At 50.2% G+C, this 22090-nt stretch overlaps 8 protein-coding genes across 8 annotated transcripts; 4 read left to right on the top strand and 4 right to left on the bottom strand.

The window, feature by feature from the left end:
- Nucleotides 1-522: 522 nt before the first annotated feature.
- Nucleotides 523-1584, top strand: CONPUDRAFT_87694 (RWD-domain-containing protein; the record flags this gene model as incomplete). Its single annotated transcript, XM_007766577.1, has 7 exons — nucleotides 523-555; nucleotides 617-650; nucleotides 701-766; nucleotides 820-950; nucleotides 1003-1137; nucleotides 1195-1369; nucleotides 1430-1584. The coding sequence occupies 7 exons, from the start codon at nucleotides 523-525 to the stop codon at nucleotides 1582-1584; spliced, it is 729 nt and encodes a 242-aa protein (XP_007764767.1).
- Nucleotides 1585-1643: 59 nt separating this feature from the next.
- On the bottom strand, nucleotides 1644-3324 carry CONPUDRAFT_49182 (AB-hydrolase YheT; the record flags this gene model as incomplete). The annotated part of the gene is made up of 8 exons (XM_007765946.1): nucleotides 1644-2286; nucleotides 2336-2364; nucleotides 2422-2627; nucleotides 2684-2785; nucleotides 2837-2919; nucleotides 2973-3005; nucleotides 3054-3122; nucleotides 3173-3324. The coding sequence occupies 8 exons, from the start codon at nucleotides 3322-3324 to the stop codon at nucleotides 1644-1646; spliced, it is 1317 nt and encodes a 438-aa protein (XP_007764136.1).
- A 2370-nt stretch (nucleotides 3325-5694) lies between these two features.
- On the top strand, nucleotides 5695-9337 carry CONPUDRAFT_150038 (uncharacterized protein; the record flags this gene model as incomplete). The annotated part of the gene is made up of 4 exons (XM_007766576.1): nucleotides 5695-6040; nucleotides 6098-7776; nucleotides 7830-9101; nucleotides 9152-9337. 4 exons carry the CDS (start codon nucleotides 5695-5697, stop codon nucleotides 9335-9337), a joined length of 3483 nt encoding a protein of 1160 aa, XP_007764766.1.
- A 17-nt stretch (nucleotides 9338-9354) lies between these two features.
- On the bottom strand, nucleotides 9355-10754 carry CONPUDRAFT_79879 (NAD(P)-binding protein). The gene is made up of 7 exons (XM_007766100.1): nucleotides 10564-10754; nucleotides 10473-10496; nucleotides 10215-10416; nucleotides 10031-10153; nucleotides 9806-9979; nucleotides 9664-9747; nucleotides 9355-9605 (listed from the first exon to the last, which is right to left on the bottom strand). The coding sequence occupies exons 1-7, from the start codon at nucleotides 10636-10638 to the stop codon at nucleotides 9472-9474; spliced, it is 816 nt and encodes a 271-aa protein (XP_007764290.1). The 5' UTR covers nucleotides 10639-10754; the 3' UTR covers nucleotides 9355-9471.
- A 140-nt stretch (nucleotides 10755-10894) lies between these two features.
- Nucleotides 10895-12634, top strand: CONPUDRAFT_48806 (SET domain-containing protein; the record flags this gene model as incomplete). The annotated part of the gene is made up of 5 exons (XM_007765915.1): nucleotides 10895-11006; nucleotides 11066-11103; nucleotides 11190-11557; nucleotides 11670-12188; nucleotides 12247-12634. The coding sequence occupies 5 exons, from the start codon at nucleotides 10895-10897 to the stop codon at nucleotides 12632-12634; spliced, it is 1425 nt and encodes a 474-aa protein (XP_007764105.1).
- Nucleotides 12635-12811: 177 nt separating this feature from the next.
- CONPUDRAFT_162455 (uncharacterized protein) lies at nucleotides 12812-15122 on the top strand. Its single transcript, XM_007766575.1, has 14 exons — nucleotides 12812-13076; nucleotides 13140-13148; nucleotides 13202-13245; nucleotides 13297-13341; nucleotides 13398-13563; nucleotides 13618-13691; nucleotides 13744-13850; nucleotides 13898-13941; nucleotides 13992-14068; nucleotides 14122-14240; nucleotides 14289-14335; nucleotides 14443-14520; nucleotides 14571-14717; nucleotides 14784-15122. The coding sequence occupies exons 1-14, from the start codon at nucleotides 13022-13024 to the stop codon at nucleotides 14855-14857; spliced, it is 1086 nt and encodes a 361-aa protein (XP_007764765.1). The 5' UTR covers nucleotides 12812-13021; the 3' UTR covers nucleotides 14858-15122.
- Nucleotides 15123-15257: 135 nt separating this feature from the next.
- CONPUDRAFT_141878 (uncharacterized protein) lies at nucleotides 15258-19984 on the bottom strand. Its single transcript, XM_007766574.1, has 6 exons — nucleotides 19864-19984; nucleotides 19677-19798; nucleotides 19589-19626; nucleotides 19270-19530; nucleotides 15697-19217; nucleotides 15258-15644 (listed from the first exon to the last, which is right to left on the bottom strand). The coding sequence occupies exons 1-5, from the start codon at nucleotides 19963-19965 to the stop codon at nucleotides 16477-16479; spliced, it is 3264 nt and encodes a 1087-aa protein (XP_007764764.1). The 5' UTR covers nucleotides 19966-19984; the 3' UTR covers nucleotides 15258-15644; nucleotides 15697-16476.
- A 779-nt stretch (nucleotides 19985-20763) lies between these two features.
- CONPUDRAFT_79876 (uncharacterized protein) lies at nucleotides 20764-21335 on the bottom strand (the record flags this gene model as incomplete). The annotated part of the gene is made up of 2 exons (XM_007766099.1): nucleotides 21216-21335; nucleotides 20764-21168 (listed from the first exon to the last, which is right to left on the bottom strand). Coding segments are annotated over exons 1-2 (451 nt in total), but the record flags the coding sequence as incomplete, so codon positions are not given.
- Between the last annotated feature and the right edge of the window lie 755 nt (nucleotides 21336-22090).

The following is a 22090-nucleotide window of genomic DNA, read 5'->3' as shown; positions in this document are numbered from 1 at the left end:
TCACCTGTAAATGCGTCTGAGGGGGCCGGCATGGTACTCATGTTGTCCTCGCTCTTCTTTCGCCAACGATCTTCTGCAGAGGATTCAGGCACGGGCGGTGTTGATATTACCGTCTGCTCAATACGAGACCAGGTTGTAAATGTCGATGAATTATGGTGCGAGAAAGTTGAGTAGCGTAGTTGGCTGAGAGCAGGGATAGCGGTCGACGTCATGACAGGCCCAAGGGTGCGTGAAGCAACAATTTGACGAAGAAAGCATGAGGGAAACGCATGCTTGGCCAACCCGAGCATGTTGGAAGACTGAAGGAGAGTCGCGGAACAGGAAAAGAGGATATTCTGACAGGACGCGGTACTAAAAATAGAAAATGACAATCCTTCACGGCGCGGCACCGGTACGCATTCGCCAACCAGCTGATGATACTTCGACATATTGCCACTATATGACTTAGGGATTGATCTCGCTGTGGCATCGCAACTTCATCTTCACCACTATCACATACGCAACCTATTATCACCAAGGAACATGTCTGAGGGCGTTCTCACAGAGGAATTCGAGGCAAGTCTTCTTGCTTGATCTCTCAAGTGCAGCTTGAAACTGACAATCATCTCCGCGGCAGGTACTCGAATCTATCTACCCTACGGAGCTCACTAGTTCGTAAAGAAGCACCCTCTCTGGTCAGGTCGCTGAGCTGTGTGTCAAGTTGTATCCGAGCGCCATATAGAACTAGAAGTCGAACCCGAGGATATCGTCGACGGTGCTGATCCTTGTAAGTATGTTCATCGGGGTTGATCGTCACCACTGGCTCAACACGTTCTTCAGTCAAGCTGAAATTGTCAGTTCAATATGGCGATGACTACCCTGAGGCTCTCCCAGAGTTCTCCTTGGAGCCTATAGAGGGCGAGTTGGCGGATCAGGAGTGCGACAACCTCATCGAAAGCTTGAGGAGTGTTGTAAGTGGTAAAGATTGCTCAGCGCTTTGATATGCGAATGCCAGGTCCACAGGGAAAGGAAAACTTGGGAATGGCTATGACTTTCACAGTCGTTTCTCACCTACGAGAGGAGCTTTCAAGTCTATCGAAGAACAGGCTTGAATCCCAGATACAGGTTGAAAGGGAGAAGGAACGATTGGTCATTGAGGTAGATAGATAGATTTCGCCCTTCCTTTTTTCTTTCTGTCTGAGACCTTGAATATAGGCAGAAGAGGCTCGAACTCGCGGTACACCTGTGACCGTCGAGTCATTCAAAGCATGGAAAGCCAAATTTGATAAAGAGGTGGCCCAAAAAAAGCTTCGAGAGGAGGAAGAAAGGCTTCGGGCCCTGACTGCGAAAGAGAGAGATGAGACCAAAAAGTTCGCAACCAGATTATCAGGTAACGAACATGCCCCTTTTTGTTCATCTTACCATGATAAATTGATAAGTTCGTCTGTAGGCCGTCAGTTGTTCGAGAAGAATCGCAACATGGACGACGATGAGAGCCTCTTGGAAGAAGGGACTGTATCGGTCGATTTCAGTCAATACGATAGATCACAGGCTGAGCGTGAAGAGGAAGAGGAAGATAGGGTGCACTTCAGCGACAGCGATTAGTAGGCATTTCAAGGCTAGCGAGGTGTACGTTCTAGAGGTATAGGTAGACGATCTATAGGTTAAAGGCCAGCGAGTACATCACGCTGTGGCTCCGCTCCAACGATGATACCACCTCCTTCTACCTCCTTGCAACCGAGACCTGCATTGCCGTTGACCTCTCTGATATATCCATCTTTGTCGGTATATAGTGGCCGCCACGACGGTGTCACGCAGATAAGGTCTTCTGCGGTTGCCTTGAGCCACTCCATTACTGGTGTCCGAATCCATCTCTTCACCTCAAACCACTTGTCATTGGCTTCAAACCAGCCAAGATGGCCGCCTTGGGGAGTAACGGCGATAGTCACCCATCCGCTCCTCTCGGAACCCACAGGTATTTCACGGACCACTGGGTCGTCGACGGAGTTGATCGCTAAGAATGGTATCTGAACATTGCCAAGGACTTTGTGGCTGGATGCGTATGCATAGTAGTCGCCCGCGGTAGCGAATGGCCAGGGTGGCGACGAGCCTCCCGCAATCCGCGTGAAATGACTATCAAACGCTTCTATGGTCGGCCTGACCATATTCATAGTTGCGGCGGCTGCCTCCGCTACTCCACGATCAGAGTAAGTGGACAACGTATCCACATGGCGGCGTAAAAGGTTCACGAGGTTCCGTCCCATGCCCTTTGAGTACACATGATGTCCGAGGTAAGTTGATGTGAGTCTAGAGCTCCGGGTAAATTTGAGTTTAGATTGAGCAAGAGGTCTCTTACTTGTCAGTATTTGCTTGTAAGTCCCAAGGCTTAAGTGAGACCAAATCAGTCGCAATGCGCGCATATAAAAGACAATGATTACTTACACAACCTAAGATACATAGGGACCTTAGTCGACTGAGCTCACCCTCCTCTGCGACGTATCTCGTCATGACATTGGCACCTAAAGAGAACCCAACGCCAACCAAAGGAGCGGTTGGATACCGCTGAGAGATGTAGAACAACGCCTGACGGATGTCGTCTGTATGTCCCGCCGAGTAAAGCTGGGGGCTCGTTAGTGGGACTCCAGCGCCTTCGTCAATATGGAATGTCAACATGTGCCATTGAGAAGTTTTAATGGTGACATACATCCTCGGAAGTTCACTACAACTGCCCGATAGCCTAGACCTTGTTCACTGAGGGGTGAGCAGGCTGGCGCTAAGATTGCTCTCACGTATGATTCGTAAGAGCCTTCAAGGAGTTGAGTTTTCCTGGAAAATTGAACCCAGGCAAGCATCTCACCTCCAGTCAAGCCATGCAAGACCACTATCATGGGCGCGTCTGCTTCACACTGGGTATCGTCAGGACCTGTGAAGTCCAAACCTCTGATATATTAGATCAGTCTAGAAACAGCATACCAAAGAAGCTGGGGTCTCACAAAGTACCGCCGTCTTGCAGACGTAGGTATGTGCTACCCACAGATATTAGTCTTGGGTAAAACGAGGCCAAGACAGCTTACCGCTGGTAAATGACATTGTCTGTTTTCGTAAAGTCGCCCAAAACGCTGTAAAGAGTCTGAAGATGACCGCTGGATCATCAATGTTATTAGAGGCCTGCGAACAGAAGATGGTTGCTCACTTGAAAAGCCACCAGGCGGGCACAAAGTCTCTTGCCAGACTCGGACAGCGGCGTTGGACAAACTCGGAGATGGAGACAGACTCCTCGGATGCACTTGCCTTATACGCTACAGTGACAGGCTTCGGCGGTGCGTGGACGACAGTTCGACGCATCGACTTCCAGAAGTCGGATTGAAAGCCCATGGAGACGAGGTACCAGTGGAAGGAAGATGCAGGATGATACTCAGCTTTGAGATCTTGAGAGCTGCTACGGATGGGCCGGGAAGGATAGTCGACGAGGAACAAAGGCGCGTAAAGGCCACATTCTCGATCTAAGATGTAATTATGAGACCGTTGGAAGCCGGCAACTCTTGTCAACCGGGAATAGCAACCAGGTTCACTCGACGCCTAGAAATATCAGCGGCGGTGGTCGTGATCCGAGCCAATCCGAGCCAATCCCAAGCTCTCCGTCGTCGCGTCAATTTCCGTCCCATGCAAACGCGTGGCGTTGTCGGTGACACAATGACATGTGATAAGTAGCACAGGCATGGTACAAGCCAAGTACAAGCATTAATACTGATCATGAAGAGATGCACAGAGTAAGATGATTCAGAACAGGTCTGTAACGGGTGGGAATTTCCCTTTCCTATATCGTACTTGCATGTCTGCACTAGTTCTATGAGCAGGTTTTACCACTTGAGCTTGAGTACTTGAGTATCGAAATTTTCGAAAACTGAGACGGCACTCAGATTCGTGCCCTGACGTCAACCTGGCTGCGATAAGATTGTATCCAACGGAAATTGCGCGCAGATTTATAGCCACTTGCATTCAGAAGGAGTAATCTATCCGGACTATCTTTGGAGCTGCTACGACTCGGAAGGAATTCGAATATGCAGAGCAATATTGCACCAAGTACCATATACCTCGCATGTGCATGATTGGAAACTTCAAAATTCCATCTGTGGTTTAGATCATACATACTCTCCTGCGCTCGACGCAGCTGGGGAGATATGCAACAGAAGATCTTCACTACTCAAGACGGTCCGCTGCCGAGTATGCCCCACATACAATGAAGTTACACGCATCTGACACCCTCAGAGTGTTTACTAGTATTTTGATGAAGATGGGAGAGGAATAAGGCCTTATTGCAACTTGAGAAGTCGTTGCCGGTGGGGGATTTCGAAGGGAACTGACTGCATGATTTAATTTTTGAAACCAAGGTTCATCCATCTAAGCGATTGCCAGTGGGATAGCATCAAGCCTAGAAGGCACATTATATATTCGAGCTAAAGAGAGAGCCAGAACGCAAATACCAAGAGCGAGGGACGAGCCAGGATGACCTCCCGCAGTTCTTCACGACAGCCACAATCCTTCCCTCTTCTGCCTCTATCAGCCTTGTTCAAGCGGGAAAATGAGAGTGTGTGCTCAACGCCAAAATCTCGCCAAGATCACGCGCGATACCCCAACGAAGCTGACTCTTTACAAGGTAGCGCTCCCAAAATCACCAAAGACGAAAGCACCGATACGAGGTATTCGAGCATAGAGAAGGTAGGCTAGCCCATGTCGTTGCCTGCAAGCCTTAGCGACTTGTCTTGATGATTCCAGCTTGTGGACCCGTCGATCGAACCGACCCTGCTTATATCAATATGTGCGGGCCCTCCGGGCTTTCACGCAGCTGTCAAATGAGCTGTACCAGGCTGCGCCAGGGGTAGCTGGCGCGATATTACCTGCGCTTGCCAGAGCGACTGGTTCTGATCTGGCAGTGTTAAGTCAAGCATGGGAAAAGCTTTTCACGTTGATCAAGGTCGAGTTCACCAAAATCACCGACGTACGAGCGGGAGTCCACAGCTTGTCTAGCGTCGCAGAGGAGCATATGGGCGCCAGGGCCAATAGTCTCCTTCGTGGATATCATCTAGAGGCTAAAGAGAAGGGAAACTCAGGCCACTGCAACAGTGTAGATGTTTCGGCAAAAACGTTTAGATCAACCAGAGATGAGGTACTGCCCTGTACTGCCTTTTGACTCCGAGTCGGAATTCGAACATGCATCAGGGCCATATGCCAAATATCACACAGAGAATCGACACAAAAGCGATGAAGGTGATACTAGGCGAAGGGGTTCGGCAGACACTCGAGTTGCCACCATGAAAACCTTACTGCAGCGTCTGAAAGAGCAGTGCCAGGAGGAGCTACGAGATTTGGAAAGTGTGCCCCCATCATAGAGATATGCTACTTCATTCATCGTGTTATGAAGGAGGTTATGTAGTGGATCTTGTCAGTAAACTGGTCAAATGGAGCTGATCGAAACTGGTCGAAAGCTTAAGGAGGTGGCTCAAAGCAAGGTGGACGTGTCACGTGTGTGCAACGCGATCAAGCATGCACGCCGCGCATAATGAGTGCATGTTTGTTTTCGTGTAACTGTGTTCATCTGCACAACACGCCTCCTCGGCACTGTCGCTATCTCTCAAATCTCCCCAGCTCCTCACTACGGTCAACTAGATATTGTTGAATGTGTCTTATGTCCTAACCCCCATCGTCGTTTACACCATGGACACCCTCGCACGCCGTCCAGTTTCCCCGTCAGGCTCCTCGTCTGATTCTAATGAAGACAACTCGTCCTCCGCTCGCGTCTATTTTGGACCTATGCAATCCCCGGAGAAGAAGTTCCTTGCTCAGGAGGAAGCACGTCAATCCCTCCAAGTTCCCCTTTCTCCGTCTCCACTTAGACGCTCCCCCAGGTTCTCCGGAGTTCCACCATCTACTCCTCAGCAGACAACCGATCCCAATGAAGACATAGACAACGCCGTTGAAGACTCACATATTGAGATGGCCAACGTTGCTGTACATATTTCTCGAGACGCAACACCCGACCTCGACCCTCTCCGTCAAGACGGTGCGTTGTCATATGGACAACACCCTTGCAATATGTGCTGAAGTAATACCTGAACAGAACCCTCTTCATCGTTAGCTCGCAGAATATTGCGGGCGCATGATAATCCGTCGCCTCCACCCCACCTTCTTCCGGATAACGTGCGCTCCCCGCTTCGAGCCCTGTCAGCATCTCCTGATCCCGTGAAGCCATTCCAGGGAATCGATCTTCTACATACCTTGCCTCAAGCAGAGGGGGATGGCCCTGCTGAGACCTCTAAAGAGCTTGAGTCATCCCCATGCAACGTGTCCCAACCAGACCTAATATCTTTTGACTCATGCTCAACGCCAATACCAGGCCCACCCATGGACGACGATAAAAGCTTAGTGTCAAGAACACAACCTCCTCAAGCTTCTACCGAAACTATTGATGATCTTCTGCTTGGCTCTCCGACCGTCCTTCCCCCGAGTCCCAACACGTTTACAGAAGGTGACATTCCCAAAACACCCCCAGCAATTCCTGCACGTTCCCACCAGTGCGAATCGAGTTCCTCAGCTACACAACTTGACGGTTTCCTCGCACCATTAAGTCGATTCGTGACATCCGTAGCAAATGAGGGTGCGCCTTCTCCTGATCCTCATGCTCTGCCTCGACGTTCGTCTCGCAAGAGCACCAGTCCCCTGAAGAGACCCCTTCTGGACGAGTCTAACACACCATCTACGGCTAACGCACCTTCTCGAGAAGGGAGTCCTACTGATGACAAAATGCTGATACCATCCGATTCGGAACCAACGCGAGTGACAGGGCTACAGGTGAAGAACATAGTCAGCGAAAGTGATCATCGACCAAAAGGCACCTCCACCCCAGTGACGAATTTCCAGCGCGAGCTTGGTTCATTGTCTCCAACGTCCCAAAGTTTGCTGGCTAGCCTCTTACCTTCGGCGTCCTCCAATGGACCATCGCTGTCGCATCAAGACACAGATATACGCCCTTTGCCACCCACCGCAGCTCCGGATCAACCAGACCCCAAAGCTCAGCCACCACAGTCTCCCCTTTCTCGACTTACTCCGGTCTTCCGCCCGCCAACCAGCCCACAGCGTTTGAGCACGCCTTCGCGGCTTCCTCCTTCTCCTTTGAAGTTTTCGTTCACCCGGGATGATGTGACACGGACCCCGGCACGCCGAGTACCTATCCAGGAAGCTCTCGCGCAAGGCATGCCTTCAGTGCAGAAGCCCACGAAACTGTTTTCGCGAACTGCACTAGATGACCCATCACGTACTCCTGCAAAGAGAATTCCGATAATAGACCTCGATCCATCACCTGATGCCCCAAGCTTTCACGACAAAACGCCTGCGAGAGCCAGAAGTGCTTCGGTCGAGCCTAAACCATCTGATCAGGGTCACCCCAGAAGTCGTTCTGTAGAGCCCTCACCACTTACGAACAGGAAGAAGGACAAAATGCTGATCTGCTCAACTACACGAAGAGATTCCAAGTTACCGTTTCCGCTCATTGCATCACTTCCAAACGGTTTACATCCTCCGATCCCGGAGGAGGTTGAGACATCGGACCAGACGCTACCGGAAGATTTAGCAAGCTCGAGCAAGCCCACGAGGTTATCTTCGCCTGCGAAATCGTCCTTGAAGCAACCAACTGTATCCAGTCGAATCCCTAGGATGGACATAAAACCTTACGCTAAACCAAAGGCCAAGGTCCTCATGGCCGAAGGCAGCAGTTTTATTAAGTCCAAGGGAACCACACCCGTACGAGCTACTTATTATCTCCGCGAGTTTCGTTGACCCTCGTTTCACAGCAGGTATCGCAACCCTCGCGAATCGGTACACCAGGCAGCAGCGGTAGCGGCAGCAGCTCTGATTCAGGTCGTCCGCCATCCACTAATGGGACAGCAAAGTCCTCTACTTTGACAACGCTCAAGAGGAAGAGGGAAACACTACCATCTGCACCAGATACTCAGCCGCTTCGGATGCGCCAGGTCGTCCCTGGTATGTTTGGGGGCAAGTATGCAGCCAAACCTCAGCAGTCTGCAGCTCAAACTGAGATGCAGGCGCCACGGCCATCAAAGCCTAGCCCGTCAAAGCCTGCGGGTCCCCTTCGCATGCGCAAAGTCGTTGACGGCATGTTCGTAAGGGGCTCGGGGACAGAAAAGGTTGTCAAGGAACGGCCGGCGCAAACGCCTTCATCTCAGCTGCCGACTTCGGGGAAATCGATACCTCCGACGGAATCATCTGAGGTCGAAGCGCGCATGGAACTGGATACTGCTCCATCACCAATCAACGCAGCAGATGTCCCTCCAGACATACCTCCTGAAACCTCGAACTCGGATGGCAAAGATGGTCAACCTGACCAAACGTCAGACATGCAGTCAAACGATGCACCAGCAGGCATTCGACGCACATCCCGCGCACGGAAACCTGTACTTCCTCCGACTGCCGACGTCTTTAGCAGTGGTACAACGCGGGCTCCAGCACCTCGCAAGAGGGCACTTCGCTCCGAAGGTGACGGGTTTATGGGACTGAGCGCAATAGCTCTCAAAGCCTTAACAAACTCCAACACGGAGAAGAACCAGAGACTTATAACGGCGACGCTCGAGATGGAGACGATACGCAAGGATGGTCTCAGACCAGAGAGTCCGACGGTGAAAATGCGTACTATCGTACAGAAACAGCAGGAGGAGCAAGATCGTCGGCGGAGTGAAAGGGCAGAGCGAAGGGCGCGGCGCAGCGAGGAGGGCTCAGTGGCGAGCGATATAGCCAACAGCAGCGATACAGAAGATGGCTTTGTGCAGGTCACAGAGGACCCGGGCCAATCACGTTCCAAGGATTTGCCTAAGCACCGCCGAGGACCTGGGGATGAGGAGGATTATGAAACCCCCGAGAAGATACCTCGTCCCCTCAAGAGGCTTAAATTTGCCCTGGAAAGGGAAGAAGTGGCGGAACGAATGCAGAGGCAGGTCAAGTGGGACCGCGGTCTCTCGACGACTATATATCTGGATGATATAGTTCCTAATCCTAAATCACGTCCCAAAGAATTCACTATCAGCAAAGGGTGCCTAGCTTCCGAGTCCAAGGTTTGTGGCTTCATAGTTGTGCATTGTTATTTCAGCTTAGATACTTTCAGAATCGACGTCTGGATACCATGGGCAACCTCATGGACGCGGAAAATACCCCATTGACCGACTTGGAACCCGTGAACGTTGTCGTCAAGAAGTTCGTATATGATAATGACCTCGAAGCCGAACCTGAACCTACCCCCCCTCCACCGCCTCCAAAGACAAGGTCAAGGAGCAAGAAGGCCAAGAGTTGAGGACATGTCTTGGACAGGGACTATCTATTGTATTATTTGCTTTCGAAGCTTTCCTCGCACAGATTTGGCATCTATTTCGTACATGTAGTGTATTGCAGTACTGATCTATAATACATGAATTTAGGCTGATCCATTCACAGGCGGTTTCCTCTGAAATTGATAGTCGCCGATGCTTGGTTCACTGGCAGAACGAAAACTTCGGCAAGATTGACGTGGGGTGGGCGAGAAGCAGCCCAGACGATTTCCTCGGCGATGTCTTCCGCAACCACTGTTCAAAGTAGAGATTAGTTCGTAGTTCACTCAGCCAAGCGCAGGTAGACACAGACAAGGCTGAAGTCCATCATAGACCTTATCGGCTGCTGACTTATCACCACGGAAACGAATAACAGAGAATTCTGTCTCCACCATGCCTTAAGATTTGGATGGATTCAATTAATCAGCTTATGAACACATGAACCTTCAGCGTACCTGGCTGGATCTCGGTGACCCTGATGGGCGTATCGACGAGTTCTCTCATCATGGCCGCCGTGAATGCATTAACGGCGTGTTTTGTGGCACAGTAGATGCTACCTCCAGCGTAGGGCTCGCGGCCGGCAATGGATCCGATGTTGATGACGTGCCCAGTCTTTCTAGTCTTGAAGTCTTGGTCGAGCTATTAGAGGAGAGTCATAAGGGTACGTTCTATGCGCCAACCTTTGATGAAGAGTTGTGTCATAGCGATGAGGCCGAATACGTTCGTGGCAAACATCGATTCATAGTCAGCAGCGGCGATGTCGCCCACGCGCTCAACACCGAGGACAAACCCAGCGTTATTCACTGAGGAACCAACGTAAGGCTCATTTACACGGTGGCCGAGGGTAATGGAAATGAAGCATACCGAGGACATCGACATTGCGGAGATCTGAGGGAATCTTGTCGAGAAAGGCGCCTATTTGCGTCTTGTCGGATACGTCTAACTGGATGGTGGCAATTCTACCGCCTTGCTGGACTCCTGACTCTTTGTGAGCCGAGGTGCAAGCATCGGCGACGGTCTTGAGAACGTCTGCGCGACGCGCAGTGAGAATGAGGTTAGCACCTCCCTGCGGATTGTGAGCTTGTGTGCTAATGATTGTATCACCTACATTACAGTACTGACCTTAGCAAAGAGGATGGCGGTTGCCTAACATCAATAGTACGCGGAAATGAATATGTTTACCATTCGTTGTTATCGTAAAGCAACGACTTACAGCTCCGATACCAGAGCTTGCACCTGTGATGAGGACAGTCTTGCCGAGGAGGCGAGAGGCGTTGAAAACGGACATGGTGCGACGGAGGACTGGGACTTGATTGGAGAGGCGTAGCTTGCGGTAGAGATGGCTATCGGATGGGAGATGGGCAGACCTACCCAGAGTTAGACTTAGGCAGACAGCAATTCTTCCCCCGAACATTCCGCCAGTGGCAGCTGTTTGTTGTGACTTCGGAGGTGGATCGACGGGCTGCCGCCATCCCATTCACCCGGGCCTGTCTCATGACATCCAGACTCCAAGTCGGCTACCACGCTGCTAGCCAACCGCTGTCATGTCTTCCCAATTCTCACAATACCGGTGGAACAACCTCGTCCGATGGCTGGCCCAGAAAGGCATGAAGACGGGTCCGAATGATCTGCCTGTAGAATGCAGGGAAACCCCAGGTGCGGTAACGGTGGTAATCCATCGGCATGCAGCGTCAAAACCAACTTCAACGTTTTAGGAGCTGGCATTGGGCTCTTTACGGTCAAAGGATGCAAAGTGGGTTCAAACGCTGGCTCCAAGTCGTTGCTGCATGCAAACTTGGTTTCCAACTCTGACCCTCTCTGGAACCTCTGTGATTCTAGCCATCTTCTGTGTTGTTTAAAATACCAGCAACTGCTCTGATCAACGTCAAGACTCTCCGTCCGATCTACCCTGGCAATACTTTGACTGCGATACAACTCATATCTTTGCACTTATTTCTTCACCAACCCTGCGGAGAAGTCGAGGATTCATCAGATCCTCATTTTGGACCTTACATCTCGATTCTGCCTCGAAACTTTGACAGCCATCCGCTGACGTGGCTGGTGCAATCAAGTTCTGACTACCATCGTGCATTGCTGAACAGCCTACCCCCTAGTGTTTTGACTGCTCTCCGTGGTTTGCATGAACGCTTTCTTCAGGACTGGACGGCCGTTCGTGCCTATATGGTCTGTTCAGTCTTTGTTGCCTTGTTGCCTTCTCCTCAATGGCAAGGGCGGTCTTTTCATAGCAGCACGAACTGCCTGGAATGGTTGCAAATTCTGTCAATTACGAAGCCAAAGCGAAAAACAGTGAAACTTCAGGATATCTGCTCGCGTGGTTAAATGGCAAGTACTTTCTCTTCTTTTCATTCTCGTAAATGGCCAATCTTTGGAAGCAGTCAACACACGGTGTATCTATCGTCGTCTCAAATCCTCCAAATCGGATCCTGATAACGTTACCATGTGCCCCATTCTGGATTTCGCCAATCACCACCCGCATCGCCAAAACTTCGTCCCTGCGCCAACTGACGCAGATATGTGGGATGTTGCGCCAACGAAGAAACTTGGCGACGACTTTAAATTTGTTGCTGTTGATGATGGTGCAATCGATGCCGGCAGCGAACTTTTCTTGATGTATGGACACCATTCGAACCGGACACTTTTTACAGAGTATGGTTTTATCAACAGATTCGAGGAGAACAGCGAAGATGACTCGCCACCGGTCGAAACATTCGGAGGTGAAGTTGACGTGCAAGATGTTGTCGAGGAATTGATGAAGTCAAATTTGACGCGCCAAACTGATCTTCTGCAGCGTCACTTACAAGAAGCTGGCTACTGGGGGTACGTCTGGCTCCAGAATGATTTGCGGACAAGAGCTTTGTATGAACGAATGTTTTAGAGACTGGACGTTGCATTCGGCGCCGCACCCAGCTCATCCATCGTATCGGTTTATCACGGTTATGCGACTGGCTGCATCTGCACTGGCGCCAAACCAAGCGACAGAGGCAGACATTATTGACGCTTGGCAAGAGGTCATAGCAGGCAAACGTGATGTGATCAGCGCGGAGAATGAAGAAAAATGGAGGATCTTAGCGGTACGAATATGCGACGAGGTCGTCCAGAGGTCTGAAGCGCGCATGCGGGAATACGGAGAGTGCCTTCGTATTGTGATGTCCTCTGAGCAGCGGTGTCAGTGGGTGGAGGATAATGTCAAGGCATTATGGCACGAAGAATCTTATGTCGCCACGCTTGTGAAGGGGAGCATTCTGAGTGGTGATATGCTCTAGGAAAAATGGACAGTTTCTTTCCTGACATGATCTGTTCCCATTGTAGCTAGGAGGTTTGTGTGATCAAACTGATTTTTTGGCCCTACCCTGGGTCTTGATTGTGGACTGGTATGATCGCGGAAACTTTGAACAGTCAGGGGGTGTAAACGGATGAACACCAGCGACGAAACAAGCTTTGCTTATGCCCATGCTTGTTCCCCGTGCATCGGCTTGGAGGGTATTAGCACCGCCACTATGAGCGCTCGTAGCTTGTACAGCTATGAGGCCGTGAGGCCCGGGCCCGACTGAATTACCCGCCCTCATCGCTGTGCGCGCTCGTCGCCTTTTATCACCATCTTCATCGTCCCATTCGGCTCGCGACCTTGCAAGCCCTTTTACTTTGCTGCAATGGCAGTCGAACCGCTATTGAGCACTAGAGCCCAGAAGGGTATCATGATCACCAGTACGCAGCTCCATCCCTTACGTCCGCGCATCCCCACTCTGACCATTGCTCGATGCCATGTAGTTTTGATTCGTGCGGTATTTTCAATACTTTCCTTCGACTCTATATAACGTTCCCACCTGCAGAGGGTGTAATCGTGATAACAATGGTCGGCTTGACCTTCGGTATTGTGAGCATATCTTCCTTAGCGACAATTAGGAGGTTCTCATATAATCCTTAGTGTCGGAATCGACTTGGAGAAGAGTTCGATCACTCAGGTTACAAGGTATCTATGCCAATTAGTTCTAATGTCCCTCTCAGTGCTCAAGTACACTACACCAGACCCTCCCATGTTACCTAGCTCTGTACATTCTTGCAGAGTATGACCCGTCTTTCACCCTAACCGAGAGTCCAACGATTAACCATGGTTATACCAGGATATTCGAGCTTGCTATGGCCTTCGATGCCTTAAGATTACGAAATATCATCCAGTTTTTTGGGATAATACGTGCGTCTATGGCTTGAATGCTTTGCGACTGAAACCACTGACTTGCCACCCTAGTCTTCCACCTAGCTCTTATCGTTTTTTCAGCGTTGCAAGTGCACGAAACCAGAGACGCAGTTGAGCCCGATGACGTGAGTTTGGCGGCCTTGGAATCTCGTATTGTTCTCAAAAAGTCTTTCGCAGGGCTTGTTCAAGACGGTGGAACCGTTCCTCATCGTCGCACCGTGTATTATCGCTGCTTCTTGGTTCGTTATGATGTGGTTCATTAAGGAGCTCTACATTGAATTCGGGTGAGACTGTCCTTCTTAACGTTTCAGCTAAGTCTTACTTGAGATAGATGGGTTATCTTCCACGTCGTCGGGGCCAACCCCAAGCTGAAATGTAAGCTGATGGCGCTGCAGTATGAATGAACATATCTAATAACCGTTCAGCAATGTATCAATACTATCAGGTCCTCATATGTCTGCTCAAGTTTGATTTCTTCTGTTTTGTTGGAGTGACCATGCAGGTAATAGTGGCTCATGCGATGTTCTATACCTGGTCTAACGTATCCTTTCCAAGATGATCATTGTCGTCCTGTCGACCAACTCTGCCGAGTTCGGTCTTACAATTGCTGCCATTCCAGTGGTCATTGTGCTTCTAGCTGCTTGCGCTTACGCGGTACAACGCGAGATTAAGTGGTATGTTCGCTTCATAATAAATGGCATTTAAATTCTCAAGTTCCGTAGGATGATGAGTGCCTCTCTTGTGTTGATGGTTGCAGCGATGTCGTATTGTGAGCGTTTCCGACTATATCGCACTATTTCAATGCTAACATAAGGATTTCAGTTGGTTTGCATCAATTTAGACATGACTACAGAATGTGTCGTTGACTTTGGCCAGTTTTCAAGCTATACCGATTTTATGCTCCCGCTTCGCAGGCTCAGTACGTCACCACTCGGGCTACCCTTACTACCTTCAGTAAGTTTCACGTACGTGCGTATTGGTCGCTTTTTACTAACGTTTCTCAGCCGTTGTTGCCCTTCTTATCCTCTTCGCGAGCTTTGTCGTTGGGATCAAGTGTATGTACGACTTTGGTAAAGGCCTTCACGGATCCAAGGTTCATGGTCAGTCGTACGCCCCTGTCAAGCTTCAGGAAATAGATGCTTTTGGACCTGGTGATTAACATTTCTCCTCCTCAGATATTAATGGCAACCAAAACTTATCGTCCCCTAAATCACCAGCTGGCATGGGCGAACGACAGTCCTCATATTTTACTGGTGGAGCACCTTTGGCTCCGACCATCTCGATTGAGTAAGAAATCATCCTGCTCTAACTTTTTCCACCAAGCGTGCATGTGACGGTGACCACTCCTCTTACGAGTAATTTACGAGGTTACATATGATTCCATTAGCTTGTTTCCTGTGATTGTGCGAGTTTATGGCGATAGTTGCAGACTAACATACCTACTATCAATTATTCGACGGACAACGAATGTTGTGTCTTTTTGTCGCAGGCAAGGTTACCCATGTAGTTGATATAGTAGTTGTGTTGTTGGGTTTCAATGCAGGTGACGTTTGGCTGAAGTGGTGACTACATCGGATTTGTTCCTTCAACCAGTTATGGTAATACGAGGCCCGCAATCGCGACGCGTCTAAATAACGCGTCTGACACTTGCTAGTTTACTCACGCGTGCTCTCTTTACCAGACCATTTACACAACCATGGACGGCGAAGATCCCATTTCCAACTTCTTCCTTGGGGAGGAGAATGTCGACCTATATGCCGTTCTTACCCTGCAGTCCAGTGCCGACGCAGAGACTATCAGGAAGTCATACCGCAAGCTTGCCCTCGTGTATCACCCCGACAAACATTCCAATTCAAGCGAGGAGGAGCGCAAGCGCGCATCTACGAAATTTCAGCAAGTCAGCTTCGCATACGCTGTCCTCAGCGACGAGAAACGCAGGAAACGATATGATAGCACAGGGCGTACAGACGAAGGTCTCGGTATTGAAGCGGACGAGGACGGAGGTTGGGAAGCATACTTTGAAGACCTTTTCGATCGTGTTACCCGTGAAAAGCTAGATGAGATGAAGAAAGAGTATCAAGGTGAGCAAATCTCTGGTAGTCTATCTACGTGTTCTGAGTTTTCCACCTCAGGTTCATCTGAGGAAGTCGAGGACCTTAAGGCTGCATACATCGAGAGTAGCGGCTCACTGGACGATATTATGAAGCACATCCCTCACTCGACCGTGGACGACGAGCCACGTTTTATCGTGCTCCTATCGAAGCTCATTTCTGAAGGCGAGCTAGATGCGCTTCCTCTATGGGAGTCGAGTTCGAAGGACGAAAAGGCGAAATTGGTGCGAAAGAAGCAATCGCAGAAAGAAGCAAAGGAGGCAGAGGAGCTGGCGAAGGAACTCGGTGTCTGGGACGAGTTTTATGGAAGTGGGAAGGTCGGACAGAGGAAGGGTAAGGGGAAGAAGCAACAGGATACTCAAGAAGATGGCGATACGTCCGCCTTGCAGGCCCTTATTCTCAAGCGTCAGAAGGACCGCGGGTCATTCTTCGATAACCTGGAGGCGAAGTACGCCAACCTAGACGAGGAGTCGACGACTAAGAAAGGGAGAAAACGAGATCGGAGCAACCCTTCCAGCGGGGAACATGAATCCCCAAAGAAGAGAACGAAAGCCGCTATCCCTCCAGAAATTGACGACGCTGAATTTGAGAAGCTCCAGCAGTCGTTGACCGGTGGCCAGGCGAAGACTGCAGCAAGTAAACCTCCGTCAGCAGGCAGGAGGTCAGGAAGGGCCAGGAAGACTCAGTAGCATCCTCGTAAATGTCTATTACAGCTTTCTACTTTGCTCTCTTTTCCTGCTAGCAGGTTGTATTAGTGATTCTCTGTAACCGTAGCTACGCACATAAACCTTGACTATGACTACACGTATCGGACTGAATCAATCCCTAGACTCCGCCGGGCATGGATGATAGCAACAAGTTCCTTGATACACTCCTCCAAAATCACTACGTTGTCGAGCAAGTGCGAGAGTGAAACATGAGTAACCTCCTGGTCCTCTTCGTCTTCCTCATCGACTGAGGTCTCGGGTGGGCCGTCACCCCATTGGCGAGAAGCAGCGAAAAGGTCGTCATCATTTGTATTCCGCCTGGCAGACTTCTTGGACATCCAGTTGGCTGACGATGGCACAGGCGCCAAGAAGGGCTCAACAGTGATATGACGCGTTTGTTCGTAGTGCGTGCTAAACGGCGTTGAGACGGATGATCGACCAGTCGCCTTGGGAGGCGTCGAAGGTTCATCGCTGTTAGCCACCTTTGCTGGCATTGTTTTGCTCTTGCGCGGTGTCAAGAATGAGACAAGCGAGGACGCCTTGGGCTTGGGCTTGGGTGCTGGCGTTCCTGGTGGCGATACGAGAGAAGGAATGGGAAGAGATTCTGCGGGCTCAAGAGCCAGCGTCATTGCATCTGTAAGATTCTCCGAAAACAGAAGCCCCTGACGCCGTTCCAGCAGGTATTTGTCAAAGTCTTCGACAACCTGGCGGTAACGCTCTAGTTGGCCAACCAAGCCCTGTATGATGGCATGTACTATAGGCCGCGACCGGTCGTCCATCTTCGATGCAGGGAGGATGTTGGTCTCAGTCACCAACTTATCTTCAATCTCCCAATCCATGGAACGATCATCTCCATCATTTCCCACCGCAAAAACGGGAGAGGTGATATCCATCCGTGAAGTTTCATCAACCGCAAACGTGAGCCAACCGCTTAGCGATCGGTCTGGACAAACCGCAAGCGCAGCAAGCGCCGCCGTCAGAGAAATGTTAAGCTTTGGGCTATTTGCAAAGAACTTCCGCATTGACTCGAGCAAGAGCGACAAAATAGGGTCGGTAACGTTGAGACGGTGCTTGTGTTGTCTCCGTAAATCCATACTGATATCATTGAAGAAGCAGCTATGGCTCTGAATCGAAAGCATCGCGTCTCGTAGGTAATGGTCGTAGCCAGTGCTGAAGGCGTCTTCATGGTGAGCTGGGTCGACGCGGGAAACAAGTGTAAGATACAAGCCCATCTCGCGCTCATGCGTTGAGATGGTAACAGTGGGTTGGGCGAAAAAAGGTCCTGCAGGAACGGAGTGCATTTTGTCTTCTCCACTGGGGTAAATAAACTCTTCATCGCTGTCATCATCGCCCAGCAATCGCTTTCCCCCGGACGGTGTAGCAGGAGGTGTTAGCATGATAGGCTGAGGGAAGCTTGTTGCGCGTTCATCACGTATCACAAGAAGTAGGCCATCAACCGAGTGACGACAACATATTGTGACAACCGATTGAAGTAATTGGAACGTAGCGGTGGCAGTAGCTTGGTTGGAAGAGCGGAGGTTCGACAGCAAAAGATCCTTCAAGGTAAATCGACCCATAGATGTGAAGTACTCGGATTCCTTCCGGGAATCAGGTGCCTCCATCTCGAGAAGAGTCATGGCACTGCTCTTTCGCCGAGCATGTTTCGTCTTTCTGTCAACGCCAGTTTGAGGAGGAGCATTATTTGAAAGGTTGAGTAGACCCTGTTGCCGATGGATTGGGCGCGAAACTTCGTCGTTGTCCTCACTCATAAGGAATCTGACGAAAAGATCCAAAAGTTGCCCATCTTCCAGTGTCCTGATGATAATATCGATATAAGACATGACTGCTACTGCGCTGCCATCCGAATCTGAGCATTCAAGAATGGTGGGATATAGAACATTCTGAAGGTAAATCCGCCGCACAGCATCCAAGATTGAGTGCACAATTGAAGTGCCGAGGAATGTGGAAGTGCTGAGACTACACTCAGCAGAATCATGAATGACATTGCGCCGAAAGATATCTTGTAGGAATTCCAGAAGTTTCAAGAAATGATCAAGACGGTATTTGAAGTCAGGACTGGAGGAATCTTCCAGACCAATGCCTCGGTTCGTTTCCGATGCAGCCTCCCGTTTTTCAATCTCCTCTTCGTTCAAAGGTCCTGTGCTTCCAAGAACCATGCCACTCCCAGCGTTTTCATTTGGATACGTAGCGCTCCTTACTTCGAGTTTCGAGGGTAGCAGAGAGTAAACAGCTCCTAGACCAGCACCAAGCACCTCACTGAAGTCACCATCAATGATGTATTCTGCAAGAGCGATAGCAGCATCCGCAATAGGATCGTTAACAACAGTTTCTGAAGCGGAAGCGGACTGCGAGACGGAGGAGGTGTCGCCGGTGAGCCGATGAACGGGTTCGCCAGGTGACATCGCCACATCCATGAGGAAGAGTAAACCGGCGCGAGCAAAGTCACCAATTTGACCCTCCCGGTGCACAAACCGAAGGAGGTAGTTAAATAGTAGAAATTCGTACTCCGTCTTACGTTGAGATGTTGGGGCTGATGTAATGGTATTCTGCGAGGGAGTAGGGGAACCAGATCGAGATGATGTTTGTTGAGAGTCAAGGGCCTTCTCTGAAGTTTCCACGGATGATTTGTCTTCGCCTTGTTCCACCTTGTCCTTGATTTGGTCGTCCTCCTCTTCCTCCTCGTCCTCTTCGTCCTCTTCTTCGACCGAGAAAAGTGGCTCCGACCTATACCAGTGCTTATCATGGAAGAAGATCATGAGAAGTTCCCGGTAAGTCCGTATACGACTACAGAGGATGCACAACAGATTGACCACTACAAATCAAGGTCGGTAAGGTCCGCGTGTGTATGGGCTTTTATAACTCACGGTCAAGCTCGTATTCTGACGGCTGGCTCCGCGCAGTGTTCTTTGCTGCACCCATGACTCTAGTGCGGCCATCGAGTTGCTCCTGGATATCGTCACCAACGCAGTTTCGGAGCAGCCTGAGCACTGCCCTGTGCACGGCGGAGTGAACCAAGAACTGTTCGTCCATCAAGACAACCATGTTCTGTACGGCTTGGAGAACTTCAGCTTGGATCCCTGATGGTCTGTCGGATTCACTGAGCTTGACAAGTGTTCCAAGAACATCTACGATGTGTGATAAGCACAACTACAAGCACACGAATCAGCGCCACTTAGTGCATACCATTCTTCAGCAGGTACTCGAGGCAAGCGCCAGTTGCACTGTAAAACAATGAGCAACTCTGTCAATGCAGATACGCGGCTTGCATTACCCTTCTTCAGTTCGTGACGATTCCCAAACGAGCGAGTCCACCATCATCTGGAGATGTGCCGGGACATCAGTGGACCTGATGCCCTTGAGCAGCTGTCGCTCATCAGGATATTGCAGCGTGTTCTATGACATAGCATAACACAGCTGTCGAGGTTGATGACTGGCGAACGTGGGCAGCTGGAGCATACCTTGACCAGATTCCATGACTTGTTAAACTCTGCCGCTCTGTCCTGGACGGGCTTCACCGGGGACGGAGTATTTGTTCGCAGAAACCTAGAGAAGTAGTCCATCGCATGAATAGCTGTTGCGATGCAATGTTTGTTGCTACCAGTCTAGAAATTAAGGCGCAATGATAGGACTTCAAGGACTCGCTCCCACGTGGAAGATCATCTCAAAACTGGGTATGCCCCTATCTCGACGAATCTTCATGGGCAAAGGATTCACTTGCGCAGAACAACTATGTCAATCGTTTCCATGTTAAGCTAACAGTGGCTTAACTGATCCTGACGACAAAGAGTCCGAAAATAAACTTTTATATCTAATAAACGAAACGGTCTACGTTGAATTTCATCATCCTTTGTCAGATTTATGCGCGATGGAAGATTTTGAAGTACTTGAGGTTCGAGCAAACGATAAAGTACTCTGTATCCGTTTCTGAGGTATTGGCGTTACAGCATCGCCGCGTTGGCCTTTCCTTTCTGTGGTTTGTTGTGATCTCATGGTGGGCGGAAGGATAGGGATTTTTAAGGACGTAATAGGTTTCAACGATTTCTCGGATGGTCTCTCTGTTGAACGCCGTGGGCTTGTGCGCAAAGCCGAACTACTGCGCGTAGTTGACAATGACGGCGATATCGTGTCTATGTTTCTCTTCGAATTTTGGGACGATGACGAGCTCGGACCAAATTTCGCGAACGGATTTGTTTTCCGGTGCACAACAGAGTCTGCAGGTACATCCAAAGAATTGCTTCCCGTTGGCACTTTCCTCCGTTTAAACCAAGCTTCCGGCGCCATGGACGATCCGGCGTGAGGGAGACGTGATTTGTTCAGCTGCGCTATGTCAGTATCCGGCCTTCCTCCATCAAGTACATTCAGTTTCTGCGGTGGTTCAAGCAATGAGGTATTCCACGGTGGGGGCGTCCTCTCCAATGCTAGCGGATCCGGAAGCGTTGAACGAGTTAGGATTGGTTCTTGCTTCATGTTTCTGCGGTAAAACAGAGATGGCGTGACACCCCCTGAGTGCGGGTTCAAGGCTAACTTTGTATCATTCCCAAGGACGTGAGAATTATTGGCTGAGGCGTGATGGTACAGCCTCGATATATCAAGCCTATAGCTTGACGCTATGGGACAGGGATAAAGTGGCGATTTCGTCAACTCTTCAAGCATGGAATATGAGGTCGCGAGAGGGGTTGGGACGAACAAGCCATGATTAGCTGACTGAGCGAAGCCAGCTAGTTCTGGTGCCCTTCGGAAGCTACAACCTGTATGTCGCAAATCTAGCCCGAGTTCAGCTTTGACTACTTTCGTCGCTCGCTTCTCTCACCTATAACGGAGAGGAAGGGAAAGGAAAGGAAAGACTTGAAGACCATGTCGTTGATGGCCCTGCAGCTGTAAAGCCTCAACATCCGAAGGCCGCGAAGGCCAGGATGGTCTATAATGGATTCATCTCTGAAAGCATATATCGGCCTTCCCAGTCTCTCTATACCATGACTACTGATGAGGGTTTCACTGATATCCAGAGCGACTAAAAAAGAGAGTCTATGAAGTGTTGATACTGTGTCGTCGGTGACTTCGAGACAGCGACGTAAGTCTAGAATCGTGATCATCGTAAAGTGTGCAGTGGTGGGTATCTGTTGGAGTAGAGGCACATTAGGATCGGAGAGAGGAACGGCATACTCGCGCAATTGTTTAGGAAGCGGGGCCATAACTTGAACCAGAGTTGCCCAAAGCTTGGGATCAATACCGGAGAGGTCATATTCACTAGAAGGCTGGTCGCTGTTTTGGCAGGGTTCGCGTAAGGTTAGGAGGGCCCGTACGACTCGCTCGCTGAAAGGGACATATCGGCCGCCAAGAACATGGAGCTGTTCGGGGCAGCACGAGAGAGCCCGTATGCAGAAATATGCAAGGGGCGGGAGAACTTTAGGGACAAGGAATTTGACGCGAGTATACGAGGCGGCCGGTAAGGTAGACAGTGAGGGAAATGTGGTAGTAGCGGTTTTTATCGGTTGGCCATCTTCATTGATAGCACGAGCTGAAGCAGTGTGCCTACGGGGATCCCAGAGGATCATGGCTGCCTCACTCCACGCGACTTGGACGCGACAGGGAAAGATCGGTGTGCGGACGCGTCGGGTTATTACTCCTTGTATTACTCGCAATTCAGCTCACGTGCTCGCTTTGCTCCGCGCGAAGAAGGACGTG

The sequence above is a fragment of the Coniophora puteana genome (genome assembly GCF_000271625.1).
Source record: "Coniophora puteana RWD-64-598 SS2 unplaced genomic scaffold CONPUscaffold_2, whole genome shotgun sequence".
NCBI classification, from domain to species: Eukaryota; Fungi; Basidiomycota; class Agaricomycetes; order Boletales; family Coniophoraceae; genus Coniophora; species Coniophora puteana.
Note: the sequence above shows the minus strand (reverse complement) of the source record. Positions and strands in the feature narration are given on the sequence as shown.

Bases quoted from the DNA above. Each gene is read 5' to 3' on its own strand.
- CONPUDRAFT_162455 (XM_007766575.1), top strand. From the start codon at position 13,022: ATGGCAGTCGAACCGCTATTGAGCACTAGAGCCCAGAAGGGTATCATG. The intron at 13,246-13,296 runs GTGAGCATATCT...TATAATCCTTAG, and splicing joins TCGGCTTGACCTTCGGTATT to TGTCGGAATCGACTTGGAGA. The intron at 14,336-14,442 runs GTGAGCGTTTCC...GACTTTGGCCAG, and splicing joins GGTTGCAGCGATGTCGTATT to TTTTCAAGCTATACCGATTT.
- CONPUDRAFT_79879 (XM_007766100.1), bottom strand. From the start codon at position 10,638: ATGTCCGTTTTCAACGCCTCTCGCCTCCTCGGCAAGACTGTCCTCATC. The intron at 10,417-10,472 runs GTCAGTACTGTA...CACAATCCGCAG, and splicing joins CCGCCATCCTCTTTGCTAAG to GGAGGTGCTAACCTCATTCT. The intron at 9,606-9,663 runs GTCTGTGTCTAC...TACTTTGAACAG, and splicing joins CTATGATGGACTTCAGCCTT to TGGTTGCGGAAGACATCGCC.
- CONPUDRAFT_141878 (XM_007766574.1), bottom strand. From the start codon at position 19,965: ATGGACTACTTCTCTAGGTTTCTGCGAACAAATACTCCGTCCCCGGTG. The intron at 19,799-19,863 runs GTATGCTCCAGC...GCTATGTCATAG, and splicing joins AGTCATGGAATCTGGTCAAG to AACACGCTGCAATATCCTGA. The intron at 19,627-19,676 runs GTAATGCAAGCC...ATTGTTTTACAG, and splicing joins TCGTCACGAACTGAAGAAGG to TGCAACTGGCGCTTGCCTCG.